Source organism: Rhinoraja longicauda, chromosome 33 (genome assembly GCF_053455715.1).
Source record: "Rhinoraja longicauda isolate Sanriku21f chromosome 33, sRhiLon1.1, whole genome shotgun sequence".
In the NCBI taxonomy this organism is placed as follows: domain Eukaryota; kingdom Metazoa; phylum Chordata; class Chondrichthyes; order Rajiformes; family Arhynchobatidae; genus Rhinoraja; species Rhinoraja longicauda.
This window is the reverse complement of record NC_135985.1, coordinates 9,666,085-9,682,153: the sequence shown is the minus strand read 5'-3', so window position 1 is coordinate 9,682,153 and position 16,069 is coordinate 9,666,085. Positions and strand designations below refer to the sequence as shown.

Sequence of the window (16,069 nt, the reverse complement as noted above, 5' to 3'; positions counted from 1 at the left end):
TGCACTAAACGTTATTCCCTTTATTGTGTATCTGAAACACTGTGGATGGTCAATTGTAATTGTATATAGTTTTTCCTCGGTGTTGGTTAAAACAAAACTGGATGTTGTTCATTTGAAATAAAAGTTGGAAATGAGGCAAATACCCGATAGTTTGGGCAGCATCCATGGAGTGAAAATCAGAGAGAGCACTGCTCAGGGAATATACCATTGTATGTGTGTCACTGATGGAGAATCGCATCGAGGGACTGACGCTTGGACGAGACTGGTCAAATGCCTGGAGTGATGTGGAGCAGAGTGTAGGAAGGAACTTACACCGAAGATGTAAATGCTGGAGCAACTCAGCGGGACAGGCAGCATCTCTGGATAGAAGGAATGGGTGACGTTTTGGGTCGAGACCCTTCTTCAGACTCAATGGGTGACATTTCGGGTCGAGACCCTTCTTCGTCAGAAGAGGAAGCCATCAGTCTGAAGAAGGGTCTCGACCCAGAACGTCGCCTAATCCGTCTATCCAGAGACAATGGCCTACTCCTGCACCTATTGTCTATTGTCTATACTGCCTGTACCGCTGAGTTACTCCAGCATTTTGTGTCTATCTGTGACGTGAAGCGAGCCTGAAACAGCCTGTCATGTTTCTGAAAACAAACGAAACACTGAAAAAAAATCTCGTATGACTGAATTTGAACATATATTAAAATGTTCAGAAAGCCCTCGGTTACAGTAAGTCTGGTTACAAACTTATGATGGGTTTTCAAGGCATTAGAGTCAACCATTCTGGAGAAACACAAGTGGTGGGAAATCTGTGTGGACTCTCACAAGCAGAACATTCCGACCATCTGAACCAGAAACAATCTCAAATTAAGCAAGGAAGCTTCAGGGAAGGATCTAGAAGGAAATATACCAGTGCCGGTGTTCATGAAGAATTGAAGAACAAAAAGATTTCTGTGAAGAAAGGGGCACGACCAAAACGTGGCCTATCCTTGTCCTCCACAGATGCAGCCTGACCTGCTGAGTTACACCAGCACCTTGCGTTTGGCTCTAGATTCCAGCATCTGCAGTTCCTTGTTTCTCCCTCTGTCTCCTGTCAACTGTTCAGTATAGTCCACTCCCATTACCTTGTACAGGTGTGATGCTGCTGGGTTGTGTGTGATCCAGGGTTTGCCCCTGCAGGTCAGTTATGTGGAACTCTCGAGAACGAGGCCGGTGAGATGGGAGGAATCTGAGCAGAGTCCGTCCTACACCCATGATGAACTGAGTCAAGGGCAGACTAAAGGATTGTTCCAATGGGATGTGAGAGTGTGAGAGAAGGCATGCCAAGAGAAACATAAATCTGCTTTCCAAAAGGTCCAAATTTTTGTTTTGCCTCTTTTTTACTGAGGTGAAGGCAGGTGACTGTTTGATTTGGAAAGTTTAGTACAGAGTATTTTAGGGAGGCAGTGGGATCGTTCTGGTTACACACAGCACTGTTGCCAAACAGCTGTGCAAACGTAAGGTGAATTTGTCCCAGGGGCCGGATGGGATAGATCCATGAATCCTCATGGAAGTAAGGGAGGAAATGGCAAGAACTCAGCCATAAATCTTCCAGAAATTGTTGAATACCAGAGAGGTGCCTGAGGCAGGAAAGCAACTGCAGACCTGTGAGCTTGACACCCATGTGTGTAGTAACGGTGGGATCTCACTACGCTTGGATAGAAAAATCTGAAAATCTATTTTCCGGATTCCGGGAGGGGAAGGATTAGATTTCAGAGATACAGCATGGAAACAGGCCCTTCGGCCCACCGAGTTTGCACTGACCAACAATCATCCCGTACACTAGCACTATCCTACACACTCGGGACCATTTACAGAAGTCAATTAACATGCAAACCTGAAGATAGACACAAAATGCTGGAGCAACTCAGTGGGACAGGCGGCATCTCTGGATAGAAGGAACGGGTGACGTTTCGGGTCGAGACCCAAAACGTCACCTACTCTTTTTCTCCAGAGATACTGCCTGACCCACTGAGTTACTCCAGCATTTTGTGTCTATTTTTGGTGTAAACCAGCATCCGCAGATCATTCAGACACATCACCTACAAACCTGTGCATCTTTGGAGAGTGGGAGGAAACTGGAGCACCCGGAGAAAACCCACGCGGTCACAGGGAGAACGTACAAACTCCATACAGACAGCACCCGTGGTCGGGATCGAACCCGGGTCTCTGGCGCTGTGAGACACCAGCACCGCCACTGCGTCACTGTGCGTTGTTGGATTTCACTGAGGATGGACAGGGGCACGCTCACTGGGAAAGGCAATGGATTGATTGCTCAGCATGGATTTACGTGTAAAAAATAAAAAAGAGAACAGAATTCCTCTGGGAAAGCTGTTAATGAAAGTAAAGAAACCCAGAGGTAGTGGAAATACCAACAGGTTAACAAAGTACTGGAGCTTAGAGTCACTGACACAGCAGCTGTTTGAACTCGATGTAAAAATAGCAGACTGCCAAGCTGCCTTGGGTAAGTTGGAGGAAGGGGTGAGAACACGTGGACACTCGAGGCAGCAGCTGAACTCTGTGGAGAACTGCAAGGTTCTTCGTGTGGACACACACATAAAATCCAGCTGTGACTTGACTTAAATGGAAAAAACTGAAAAGGATATTTTAAAAAAATTTTAAATCCTAGGAATCCTGATTGGCAAAGTTAAGCTATTGCAGCGGCCCTGAGTAAATACACAAGGCAGCAGAGGGTTAATATTGAACTGATTTAGCAGGGTAACCCAACACATATAGAGTCATGGAGCGAAGAACATGGAAACAGGCCCTTCGGCCCAACTTGCCCATGCCAACCAAAATGCCCCATCTACACTAGTCCCACCTGCCCACATTTTTTTCACGTAGTGTTTAATTCAGTTTAGGTCACTGCAGGACTGAGGGAATTTTGGCCACTTGTGAGCGCACCAGTTTAATTGAGATGCAGAAGTGGTTGGATTGTGTGGAACAATTACATTCTCTGGAAACCCGGCTGCTTCGGGCGCAGCGGTAGAGTGGCGCAGCGGTAGAGTTGCTGCGTTACAGTGCTATTGACACGGGTTTGATCCTGACTACAAGTGCTGTCTGTACAGAGTTTGGACGTTCTCCCTGTGACTGCGTGGGTTTTTCTCCGGGTGCTCCGGTTTCCTCCCACACTCCAAAACATACAGGTTTGTAGGTTAATTGATTTTGGTAAAAATTGTAAATTTCCCTAATGTGTAGAACAGTGGTCGTGTACGGCGTGATCGCTGGTAAGCGTGGACTCGGTGGGCCGAAGGTCCTGCTTCTGCTTTGTATCTCTCAAGTCTAAAAGCCTGAAGTTCTGGAGCCACACAACCTTGCTCACTTCTACGCCTACTGCATCTGGACCGTGAATAGAAAGCCCCCATCCCCACATCTCCAAACTGCACCCTTATACCTCCAGCCAACACCAGGCCCACCCTTCCACACCCCAGCAGTGGCTGAGATGTTCTGACCCCATCTCACCAGCAGAGTACAGTGAAGGGCAGGTTTGGAGAGCTGTTCCTGATATCCATCTGCTCCTTATCGTTCTGTTCGTGTTCTTTAATCAGCTCCATGTGTTTGCAGAAAATGCTCAACAAGGGCGGTCAAAACCTCAAGAAATTCAGGCAAGAACAAAGCCCCTATTTTATAAGTCTCTTCGGCGGCCACTGTGGCACATGTGTTTCCAAGCTTTAGATGGCTTAGAGCGCAGTGGTTTAGATGATGCTTGCTGTCGAGTAGTGTTACAGTTGTGGTTTTCATTTACTGGCTGACATCTGCAAGGCCAGCATTACAATGAAGAGTCTCGCTCCCGTCGGTCAGGGTGAACACTGGGAACCTTTGCAACAGTGAGCTGGCTCGTTTAATGGTCTCAGGACCTTGAGGTCGTGTCCTGATACACTTGGCCCGCCACAGAAGCACAGGAAGATAGGATGTTAGACACCAGAACGCAGTGAACAAGTCAATGTGGAGCAACGGAGCGGTCTCCTTAGGTCGGGGAGGGAGGGGCGGCTGAAGTGGGGGAAGAAAGGACAACTCTCTCTTTTTATTTAAAGACTGTTGTAACATCCATGTGAAGGAGTTGGATGGAAGGAGAGGGAGTGAGGAGGGAATGGCAGGTGGAGAGGGGAAATGTAGAGGGAGGAAAATGAGGGGAGAAAGACAATCGACAATTGAAGTAGTCGGTCGGATGGGAGCAGGAGACCGGAGAAAGAAGAAGGGGAAAGATGCTGGGAGGACAGGAATAGCAATGAGGAAGCTGCAACGAGTAGGGGAACAAGTAGTGATAGACTGGGTATAGAAGGACCTGTAGATGCTGGTTTACATCTCTTCCAGCTTTTTCTCCTCTAATACAATTAGTCTGAAGAAGGGTCCTGACCCGAAACGTCACCTGTCCATGTTCTCCAGAGGTACTGCTTGGCCCGCTGAATTACTCCAGCACCTTGAATCTTTGGTGTGGTAGACTTGGGGCAGGGGAGTAAAAAAGTGCTGGGGAGGAACAGAGGAGATACAGGGAAAAGGGAAGAGGATTAGGGAGAGTGTGGGACAACCAGATAGAGCAAGAGGAGCAACAAAGAGTAAATTGATGGATGCAGTAGATAATTTGTGGGGACTGGACAGGGGGATGGGACGATTACAACTAGAAGAGATGTTTTCTCTATTGCAGTAGAAGGTAATGTTTTGGGGCGGCACAGTGGCACAGTGGTAGAGTTGCTGCTTTACAGCGCCACAGACCCAGGTTCGATCCTGACCACGGGTGCTGTCTGTATGGGGTTTGTACTTTCTCCCTGTGATTGTGTGGGTTTTTGCCGGGGTGCTCCGGTTTCCTCCCACACTCCAAAGACGTGCAGATTTGTAGTTTAATTGGCCTAGATAAAATTGTAAATTGTCCCTAGTGCGTGAGATAGTGCTAGTGTACGGGGTGATCGCTGGACAGCGTGGACTCGGTGGGCCGAAGGGCCTGTTTCCACGCTGTATCTCCAAAGTCTACAGTAATGTAAAAGATGGTAGGGGCTGACGAGGGGAAGCGAAAGATGAAGAGAGATAGAAGGGTATAAATATTACAGAACATGCACACCTCTGTGAGGGAGAGCTGTAGCCTTTTCCAATTTGTGGTTAAACTTGGCCTGTGAATACTCCCAATTGTGGATGGCACAATTTGTGTGCTCCATCTTTGTACATGGAGTTGACTTTACTGTTGCAGTGGGGAAGACAGAGCTGCCTCCGTGGGAGGAGCATTGGAAACTGTGTGTGGTTTGGGGTGGTTTCTTGAGGGTGGTGTTTCGCTACGTGCTGTAAAGATGGTGTGTAATTCTGTGGAGAAACAAGGAACTGCAAATGCTGGTTAACGTGTAAAAGGACACAAACTGCTCGAGTAATTCAGCAGGTCAGGCCCTTCGGGGTTCGAGACCCTTCTTCAGACTTCTTCATCCTATCTCCAGTTCCCCAGAAATGCTGCCTGACCTGCTGAGTTACTCCAGCACTTTGTGTCCTTTTGTGTGTAACTGAGTGTTGTCTATCTAGTGGCGATACAAGCATCTACAAATGCTGGTTTACAAAGACAGACACAAAGTGCTAGAGACACAAAGTCTCAAGAAAGGTCTGAAGAAGAGTCTCGACCTGAAACGTCACCCATTCCTTCTCTCCTGAGATGCTGCCTGACCCGCTGAGTTACTCCAGCATTTTGTGAATAAATACCTTCGATTTGAACCAGCATCTGCAGTTATTTTCCCACAGAGACACAACGTGCTTCACTGTGAAGAGGGGTCTCGACCCGAAACATCACCTATCCATGTTCTCCAGAGATATTGCCTGACCCATTGAGTTGCTCCAGCACCTTGTATCTTCCTTTGTCTATCTAGCAGTGGCGACGTTTGGGGCGTGTGAGAGAAGGGGTATTCCTTGTAATGCTAAAGCAGCTTCCTGGCACTGCAGGAACACTGGTGGTTTTCTTTGCACGGGGCATCACGTTTTCATTAGGCAGCAGTAGATTCAAAGAATAAGCTTCAGATGAAACTGATTCAGGAGATTTAGATGACTGTTAGATGATTGTCATGTTTCACTGTTATAACAGTGGTTCCTTGTCAGAACTACTTCATTGGTTGTGCAATGATTTGTAGTAGTGAAAGTCTTTACATTTCAATTCTGTCTGTACGCGTGCAGAATAGTTGCTCACATGCATGTACTTTCAGGAGCCAATGGACCACCAGGGTCACTTCAATCCAGACTCAAAAGATCTTGGGTTGATAGTCCATATATTTCTCTACGTTTCCTTTAATTTACAATTGACAGATTTTTTTAATTGAAGAGTGACTGGAGAAGGCAAAGACTGTGTAACAGGTGGTACGGTCTGTGCGTGTGATAGAGTGAGAACGAGAGGGAGAGGGGGGGAGGGAGGGAGAGAGAGAGAGAGAGAGAGAGAGAGAGAGAGAGAGAGAGAGAGAGAGAGAGAGAGAGAGAGAGAGAGAGAGAGAGAGAGAGAGAGAGAGAGAGAGAAAGCGAGAGAGAAAGCGAGAGAGAAAAAGTGTGTGAGAGAGAGAGAGAGAGAGTGAGAGAGAGAGATGGAAAGCGAGAGAGAAAAAGTGTGTGTGAGAGAGAGAGAGAGTGAGAGAGAGAGATGGAAAGCGAGAGAGGGGGAAAGCATGCACAAGTGAGAGAGTGCACAAGAAAGTGAGTGAGGTTGCAGCTGAGGATGAATGAGTGTCAAAAAGAGATAGAAAGAATGGGAGAGAGGGAGGAAGAGAGGGAGGGAGGGAGGGAGGGAGAGAGAGAGGGGGGAGAGAGGGGGGAGAGGGGGGAGAGGGGGGAAGAGGGGGGAAGAGGGGGGGAGAGGGGGGGAGAGGGGGGGGAGAGAGAGAGAGAGAGAGTATGTATACGTTGTGTGTCTATGGGAGACAAAGATCGAGTGTGTGAAACTGAGGAGGCACATTCCTGCATCCCACAGCTCACAACTGAAGGAAGGTTTTACACTCACTGCATCCAGCTGGTAGAAAACAACAAAAGTTTCCTTCTTCAACCTTCCCAGTCCAACATAATGTTGCAGAAAGTCATGAGGACGCTGACTGGTTTAGAGCATGTTATCTGTTTGCTGAAATCTAGACAGGTTGAAGTCTCCTGAATGTGTGGAGGTTGACATTACAAGTGGGCATGAGATGCACTATTTGTAACTGCCTGTTTGGCAAAACCGCTGGAGTTAAAATCAATCGCCTTGTTTTTAACACGAATTGATCCAGGGTAGAAAACAAAAATTCCAGATGTTGCATAATCCCCACTATTCTTTCCTGTTGAATCTTTTCTGGATTAAATCCCCTTCAACATTCGCCAGGACTTCGGTGCAGCTCCCTCGATGTTATGCAGCGCATGGAAACAGAATCTTCACACTTCTCACCCCTGCCTGGCTTTGTATCAAAAAAACCATCAGGTCCTAAGCTTTCCGTCAGCTCTCCTGCCCACCGGCCAGTGTATTCGCGTGCTTTCCCTCTCTGTTACGTTTCTTAGATTTAGACTATAGAGGCGCAGCGTGGAAACAGGCGTTGCGGCCCGCTGAATCCACGCCAACCAGCGATCACCCCATACAATAGCACTGTCCTACACACACGGACAATTTACAATTTGCAGAAGCCCATTAACTTACAAACCCGCACGCTTTTGGTGTACGGGAGAAAACTGGAGCATCCGGAGAAAACCCACGTAGTCACGGGGAGAAGGTACAGACAGATTCCGTCATCAGGATCCAATGGTCTCTGGCGCTGTAAGGCAGCAACTTTACCGCTGCGCCACAATGTTAGATATCATAATGTTTTATCACCTTTGCAAAGGCCAATTTTAATCAGATTGGTTGTTTATTCGACCTGGTTGAGAGGTGCCACGATAATAATGGCTCACTCAAAGTCAACAAAACCAAGGAACTAATCATTGACTTCCAGAAGGGTGAGTCTAGAGACCACATCCCAGCTTTCATTGGTGGGTCAATTGGTGGAGAGAGTTGGCAGCTTCAAATTCCTGTGCATTAACATCTGAGGTGATCCGCTCTGGGCCCAGGAAATCGATGCAATCACGAAGAAGCACCTCCGCTTGCTTACAAGTTTAAAGCATGTCATTCAGCAAGCCATCGAATACTCCAACAAACATCTACAGATGCACTGCAGAAAGTGTCTTGACTGGTTGCATTATGGCCCAGTACGGTAACTCCAAAGCACAGGTAGGCAAGAGCTGTGGAGAGTGATGGACAGAACCCTGCCCATCACGGGCACGGTCCTCCCCGCCATTAGCATCATCAAGGTGAGGTGCTACCTCTAGAAGACGGCATCTACCATCAAGGATCCCCAGTATCCGGGCCATGCCCTCTTCTTGCTGCAAGGTACAGAAGCCTGAACTACTACACCGCCAGATTCAGGAGCAACTACTTTCCTACAATCACCTGCTACTTGAACCAACCCCAGGCACAATCCTAACTTTATCTCAGAACACTACGGGCCACCTCTTAGACTAACGTTTTACTTGTTTTCAGTGCTTTTTGGCATGACCTTTTCTTTTCTCACTGTCTTGTACAATTATGTGTAAGATAATTTTCCTTCGTGGACTATGTGCCTGTGATGCTGATGCAGGCAAGATTTACATTGTTCCTGTACCTCATCTGTTGGTGCATATGGTAATAAACTTGCCTGGACTTTACAGAATCTGAATGCTGATCACCTGGTATTGAGCTGCAGGGACTGAGTGCAAACCAGGACTAGAGAGAGTTTTAGAATTCAGGGAAATTCAAGGCTATTGGGAGACTCACTGTGATGGATGTTTCTTTTGTTTGGTGTTGGTTTATGATTGTATGTGTTATTGCATTTTTTATTGCTTATTTTTATTGGTCTTATTGTTGAACTGTGGGTAATTTTTCATTTCACTGCACATTTATGTGTATGTGACAAATAAATTGACTATTGACTATCAGAGGGGAAAGAAAAGCTGGGACTGATATTGGATGAACTAGGATCTTATTGCATGGCGGAGTAGACACATGGTCAACTCCTGCTCCAAGTCCTTGAGCTCATGTTTCACCTTGAGTTCATTCCCCCCTCCTGTTCTGAGTCTCATATCACAAATCTCAGCGAGTATAATCCTGCAGCCACTTAGGAAGGGGCTACGGAAAATTACCTCCATTTCTTTACAGAAAGTTGCATTGATTCCAAACAGTATCTGACACTGTTCGTCAGCGCTGTAGTGCATGCCCGGCAGCTTAGGTGGCAGTCGTGTTGCATAGTGATTTCTTGGATCAGTCTCCAGCAGGCAGGTACTGGCCTTTGATCTATTAAAGGTAACACAAAAAAGTTTTAATTACGTTGAGCTCTGCAAGACAAGTTAAACTTTAGACTTTAGCGGTACAGTGCGGAAACAGGCCCTTCGGCCATCGAGTCCGTGCCCACCAGCAATCACCCCGTACACTGGCACTATCCTACACACTAAGGGCGATTTACAATTTTACCGAGGACAATCAACCTGCAAAACTGTACGTCTTTGGAGTGTGGGAGGAAACCGGAGCACCCGGAGAAAACCCACACGGTTACAAGGAGAACGTACAAACTCCAGACAGACAGCACCCGTAGTCAGGATTGAACCCGAGTCTCTGGCGCTAAGGCGGCAACTCTACCACCTGTAACACCCTCATGCTAACAACTCCAACAAAGGGTGTAAAAACAGGCACAGCTTTCAAGCATCTTCCAGTTGAGCTGCACCTGAACTTCATGAGACTTTGATGCTTTGAGCTTGAATTATCCTGACACTCCAGTGCCTCGGAGGTATCTTCTCCTTTCTTCAGTTCTGGTGTTCCCTCCACCATTGTTGACTATCAAATGTCCTCGAATCCCTGTACGTCTTCCTGTCACCCCTCTCCTTCCACCGAGAACAAGGACAGGGATTCCCCTTTATAACGTCTGACACCTCCAATGCGATGCCATCACCAGATACATCTTCCCCTCCCTACCCCTTGGAGCTTCATGGTCATTGCTCCCTCTGCAACACTTTAATCTGGTCTTCAATCCCCATTCCCCTGCTCACTCTACTTTCCCTTGCAACTGCAACAGTTCTAAGCCTACTCTTTGATATCTATTCCCTTCCCACCAACCAGGCAACACAGGGGCTGGCAGGTGATATGTGGAACCGGGTGAAGGAGGGAACTGATGGGCAGATGGGGCGCGATGGGAGAGGGGGAAGAGATGGAGTCAGGAGTTGGTGGCTGGTGAACAATGGGTAGAGACAGATGAGAGAGAAAGGGGGCAGATGGAGGGATGGAAGAATGGACGCAGAGACCGTGTTTAGAGTTCAGAGATAGAGTTTAGAGGAAACAAGAAGCTGTGGGTGCCACAATTAGATACACAAGGATGGTGATAAGTAAAACCTGAGAAAATGAGTTATCCACATAACCTCTGACACCTGTACTGGATCAAGTCCATGCAAGAATGATATCATCCAGGCGATATTATCTGATAGAAATATTACTATGTAACTGAAGAACAAGTCCTACCTCAGGAAATTTTCCAGGTCGTCGTGGCTACAGGCGGACCAGGAAAGATCGCTTGGGTTCTTCCCCTTGACCCACTCGCCGGACATGATGTGGAAATGTTCAGCACAGGTGGAATGGTCATCATCATGGCTCATGCCCAGGCTGCCAACGGAGGGAAGGGCAGTGGGGAGGAGGGGAGGGCAGTGGGGAGAGGGGAGGGCAGTGGGGAGAGGGGAGGAGAGCAGCCGGAGAGCAATGAGGGGGGAGGACAGGAAAGGTGAAAAATAAAATGGGGAAAACATCAGAAGTGGAGAGAAGGGAAGAGATAGGGTGAAGAAGAGGCAAAGAGGGAGAAAGTAGAGAATAGAGAAATGCGTGGAGATAGGGGAGAGAGTGAGGACACGGGGAAGGAAAGAGATGAGGAGGGAGAGAGTTCAAGAGCAACGGAGAGTGAAGTGAGGAGAGGCAAAGCACGAGAGAGGGCAAGAGTTTGAGATGGGAAGAGGGAGTGTAGAGGCCGGTGGAGAGGGAATAAGCACAACAAATTGGAAGGGCAGACAATTTGTGGGAGATGAGATGAGAAAAAAGGGGAAAGGAGGAGAAGAGGGGTACAGGAGGAGAAAGAGAGGAGAGAGATAATGGAGAGATAGTGGGGAGAGAGGTGGAGGGGAGAGAGGCGGAGGGGAGAGATGGCGGGGAGAGAGATGGCGGGGAGAGAGATGGAGGGGAGAGAGATGGAGGTGAGAGAGATGGAGGGGAGAGAGATGGAGGGGAGAGAGAGGGAGGGGAGAGAGATGGAGGGGAGAGAGATGGAGGGGAGAGAGATGGAGGGGAGAGAGATGGAGGGGAGAGAGATGGAGGGGAGAGAGATGGAGGGGAGAGAGATGGAGGGGAGATAGAGGGGAGATAGAGGGGAGAAAGATGAGAGACAAGGGGAGGAAAGACAAGCGGAAAGACAAGGGGATGGAGAGCGAGGGAGAGAGCGACAAGGGGAGGGAGAGTGAGGGAGAGAGTGAGGGAGGTACAGAGGAAGATAGAGGGAGACAGAGGGGCATAGGGAGAGGGTGAACAAGCAGAAGGGGTTGGGATGACAATTTGGGGGAAGGCATGACAGGGATGGTGGGAAAGGAGAGACAATAAATACATGAGCATAATTAATACCAACTTGTCCAGGCGTTTTATCTGACAGGTGTGTCCTACAGAATCATTTACTATTAGGTTTTCTGCGATCTACCGTTACAAAGTCTCACTGTGTATTGGTGCCTGATTTAATGCACAGCTGTAAAACGCTAGCCAGTAAATCTGCACAACATCTGGTTTAAATTACAATATGCAGCAGAAACAGAATCTGATGCATGATTGTCCCCCTCGTGTGATTACCTATCCCGCCTCATTTCGGAGGTGAATAGGTCTCTCTGCCCAGGTGGACACCCAATACCCTACTTCCATGGGTCGAATGCTTCACCTCCTGTCAACACCCAACCCAGCCATCCCACTGATGCCGGTGAAGTTAATGTACAGAGTTCCAGATCTGTGGTGCTCAGTGTTCAGGAAGGGTGATGATCATAGAGTCATACAGCATGGAAACAGGCCCTTCAGCCCAACATGTCCATGCCCCATCTACGCTGGCCCCACCTGCCCGCGTTTGGCCCATATTCCTCTGAATCTTTTCCATCCATGCACTGGAAGAACTGATATTCTCTTCTCAGGCTTCTGCCTCCAAGTAAGCATTCCAAGACAGCTTTGGGGAGGAAGATGCTCAGAGATTTATCCACACTACACCATGGAAATGGTTCTTTAAAAACAGAAACACCTGAGAGAGGGTGAAACTCGTGTTCAATTGGAAAGTGATCATCTGCATTTTCAGATACCTGAACTTGCATTAATTAAACAGCTACTTCCTTAGAAGGGTTAGGAGGTTCAACATGTCCCCAACTCTCACCAGCCTCTACAGATGTGCATTTTATCGGGATGCATCACAGCAAGGTTTGAGAACAGCTCCATCCGCTGACTGGTTAGCGTGCAACAACAGCTTTTCACTGTACCTCGGTGCTTGTGATATTAAACTAAACTCACACTCAGCTCCTCCTGAATAAACCACTACTGTCAAATTCAACCTAAGCCCAGGCATTTCCAAAATTCCACCGCAGTTTTCCATTCCTGTCTGCAGAGCGCTATGGCCAAACATCTTCCTGCTCCCTGACACCAAAGGGGATTGACCAGGGGTCTTCCCCGTCCAAAGCTTCCGCTCTTTGTTTTCTGTAAAGGCTTCAGCTGAACCTGCGCCCAGTGAAAGCTAAAGTGGATCCTGCTGATGTCCCCGATAATGCCCCGATATCATCGATGGCGCAGGCCAGTTCATTGGCGATATTTAAGAGGGAGTTAGATGTGACCCTTGTGGCTAAAGGGATCAGGGGGTATGGAGAAAAGGCAGGTACGGGATACTGAGTTGGATGATCAGCCATGATCATATTGAACAGCGGTGCAGGCTCGAAGGGCCGAATGGCCTACTCCTGCACCTATTTTCTATGTTTCTATGAATCCAATGCCAATGAGCAAGCTCCTCAAAGCTCTTGGTGTTGTGTAAGAATAAAAAAATAGCTTAATCTCCACCAAATCTTTGCTGCATCTTCTCTCTGTACTCACTGATGGAGCTGGGTGACCCTTGCATTCTGTTTTAGTGTAATCTACTATCTCACACTCTTGTACTTAAGTACTGTATGATTATGCCTAAGTTTAGTTAGACTGTTACTGAATTGTATGCAAATAAAGAATTCCACTGCATCGAGGTACATGTGACAATAACGTACCACTGAATCATTGACTGTACCAGACCATTCTGATTTGCAGATGACCAGTTGGGACAGTAGATGTGGGATTGGCATGGGTGGCTGAAAGAGGTAGCAGCTCACCCTAACCCAACTCCATCCATGAGGAACAGGCCCCAGCATTTTGCATCCTTCCTGTTTCCAGTACTACTTCTCAATAGGAGCGAGACTCTGAATGCACCATTGCAATGAATAATCCAGCCCTGAATTGACACATCCAATGCACGGCCTGTTGCATGTTCATAAGTTCATGAGTTCGAGCAGAATTAGGCCATTCAGCCCATCAAGTCTACTCCACCATTCAATCATGGCTGGTCTATCTTTCCCTCTCAGCCCCACTCTCTTGCCTTCTCCCTATAACCCCTGACACCCTTACTAATCAAGAATCCGTCAAATTCCGCCTTAAAAATATCCATTGACTTGGCCTCCACAGCCTTCTGTGGCAATGAATTCCACAGATTCACCGCCCCAGATGTTCCCATCTCCTCTTTGTCAGCCTCAGTAAAAGTACCTGGTGCCAGGCTAGAGGATGCCTTACTGACACAAATCAAAGACGTACAGGTATGTAGGTTAATTGGCTGGGTAAATGTAAAAATTGTCCCTAGTGTGTGTAGGATAGTGTTAATAGTGTTAGTGTGCGGGGATCGCTGGGCGGCGCGGGCTTGGTGGGCCGAAAAGGCCTGTTTCCGCGCTGTATATATATGATATGATATGATATGATAAAAAAGGATCTGCAGGAAGGAACTGGGTCTGAAGAAGGGTCTTGACTCGAAACGTCACCTTCTCCTTTTCTCCAGAGAGGCTGGCTGACCCGCTGAGTTACTCCAGCATTTTGTGTCTATCTTAAAGAGAAAGAATCACCGGAGTCTCTTCAGCTCACAGTATTACCATCAGGGGAAGACTTTCATTCCATTACCCCATTACCACAGGCTGAGTTGTTGGCATTTCAGCAGTCGCTCTCTAAACCTGTTTGTGTGTGCGGATCATCTGCAAGCAGGGCTGATGATTGAACATTTCCCGATGCAGGAAATCATCACTCAAATGTTTGAAGTCTGGGGAAAGTCTGACTGTGTGAAGGATGAGCATATAGTCAAGTCAAGTCAATTTTATTTGTATAGCACATTTAAAAACAACCCACGTTGACCAAAGTGCTGTACATCTGATTAGGTTCCAATGGAAAAAAAATTAAACATACAGTAGCACGCACACAGTTCACAGCGCCTCCTCAATGAGCCTCAAACGCTAGGGAGTAGAAATAGGTTTTGAGCCTGGACTTAAAGGAGTCGATGGAGGGGGCAGTTCTGATGGGGAGAGGGATGTCCATTTAGGGCTTTATACGTCCAGGCTGACAATCCCAGGCAGAAGTGGCAAGCGACACACTCTACCCATCTTCCAGGTGGCACAGGCCCAAGCCCCCATTGTTCAAGATAATATTCAAAGAGTAGGGAAATTGTAGTGGTGGTGTTGCTCCTATTTTTTGGGGCTAATTATCATGTTGATCAGTCATAGGAGCAGAATTAGGCCATTCAGCCCTTCGAGTCTACTCCGCCATTCAATCATGGCTGTACTATCTCACCCTCTCAGCCCCTTTTGCTGAGAAACAGGTAAAGATTGCCTGCAGGAGAGGCAAGGGCAGCAGTGTGGGGATGTGTGGTTGGGTGACATGTGCGTATGTGCGTGTGTGTGGGCGCTGAGATACAAGGTGAGGTTTGTAACCATGCAGAGAGTGTGAATGTGCAGTCAAGTCAATGAATATCAGGATGCTATTCTTGTAACCTAGTAGGTTAACCTAGTTAGGTTGATGGTAACCTAGTAGGTTGTTGGTGGTGGATGATGCGGGGTGGTTTGAAGTTGGTAACAAAGCGTGGTGGAACAAGGCATTTTAACGTGATAACCCTGACCTTGATCACACACATCAAGTCATTCACCTTTAGTCCGAGCCGTATCCGGGTCTTCATGGTTTGACTTTTTCCTTTGGCGTCCAAAGCCATCCTCTTGCCACTGACCTCTGGACTCGTGTCTGCAAGATCCCCTGGACCCTGAGATACAACACGTCTCTGCAGCATTTCCGCCCAGCAGAACTACATGGTTGGCTGTAAACTGCACAACATTGCCATCAATGGGCACAAAGCAGCCATGCAGCACGATCTTGTGTTTGCTTTAGGGGCTGCTGAGTTTGCTTCCCTTCTAATGCATGAGTTTATGTGCTCACCCCATCTGGCATCCTTTTGTCAAATAACGTTACATCAGTTTTCTCAGTTCCCGGTTGTTTGCTGCGAGTTAAACTAGGCTCAAAATCATTTCAAAATCGTTTCAGGTCGATCAAATCCCGAACAAACAGACTCAAGAACAGTTTTTACCCCAGGGCCATACGAGAACTGAACACTACTTTCTGCAATAGGTCACACTGTTAAAACTTTTGTATTTAATATATTGGTATTTATTTGTTTTGCATTTATTGCATATATGTTTTTACGCACCGTCAGGATTGCTATTTGTAATTTTGTTATACTTGTTGCAATGACAATAAATGAATATTATTATTATTATTATTATTATTATTATTATTATTATTATTATTTCTTATTTTGCTCTTGATTTCAGGGCCAGATTATATAGAGGGACAATCTACACCACAGCTGGAGTATGAGACAAAAATGACTGATCCCCCAGTCTTTCTCAAACCGGGCAGAATTTCATTCTGGACTGAAAACAAATTAATTACACTTGGGCAACAAACACA

The 16,069-nt window shown here is 47.2% G+C and overlaps 1 protein-coding gene across 1 annotated transcript in view; it reads right to left on the bottom strand.

Annotated features, from left to right (window-relative positions):
- Window positions 1–16,069, bottom strand: part of adamts17 (ADAM metallopeptidase with thrombospondin type 1 motif, 17) — a 222,727-nt gene that overhangs the window by 106,038 nt on the left and 100,620 nt on the right. The window contains exons 9-10 of the mRNA XM_078427059.1: window positions 10,520–10,660; window positions 9,154–9,304 (exon numbers count right to left, since the gene is read on the bottom strand). Coding sequence (XP_078283185.1) covers window positions 9,154–9,304; window positions 10,520–10,660 — 292 coding nt within the window. The remainder of the gene's footprint in view (window positions 1–9,153; window positions 9,305–10,519; window positions 10,661–16,069) is intronic.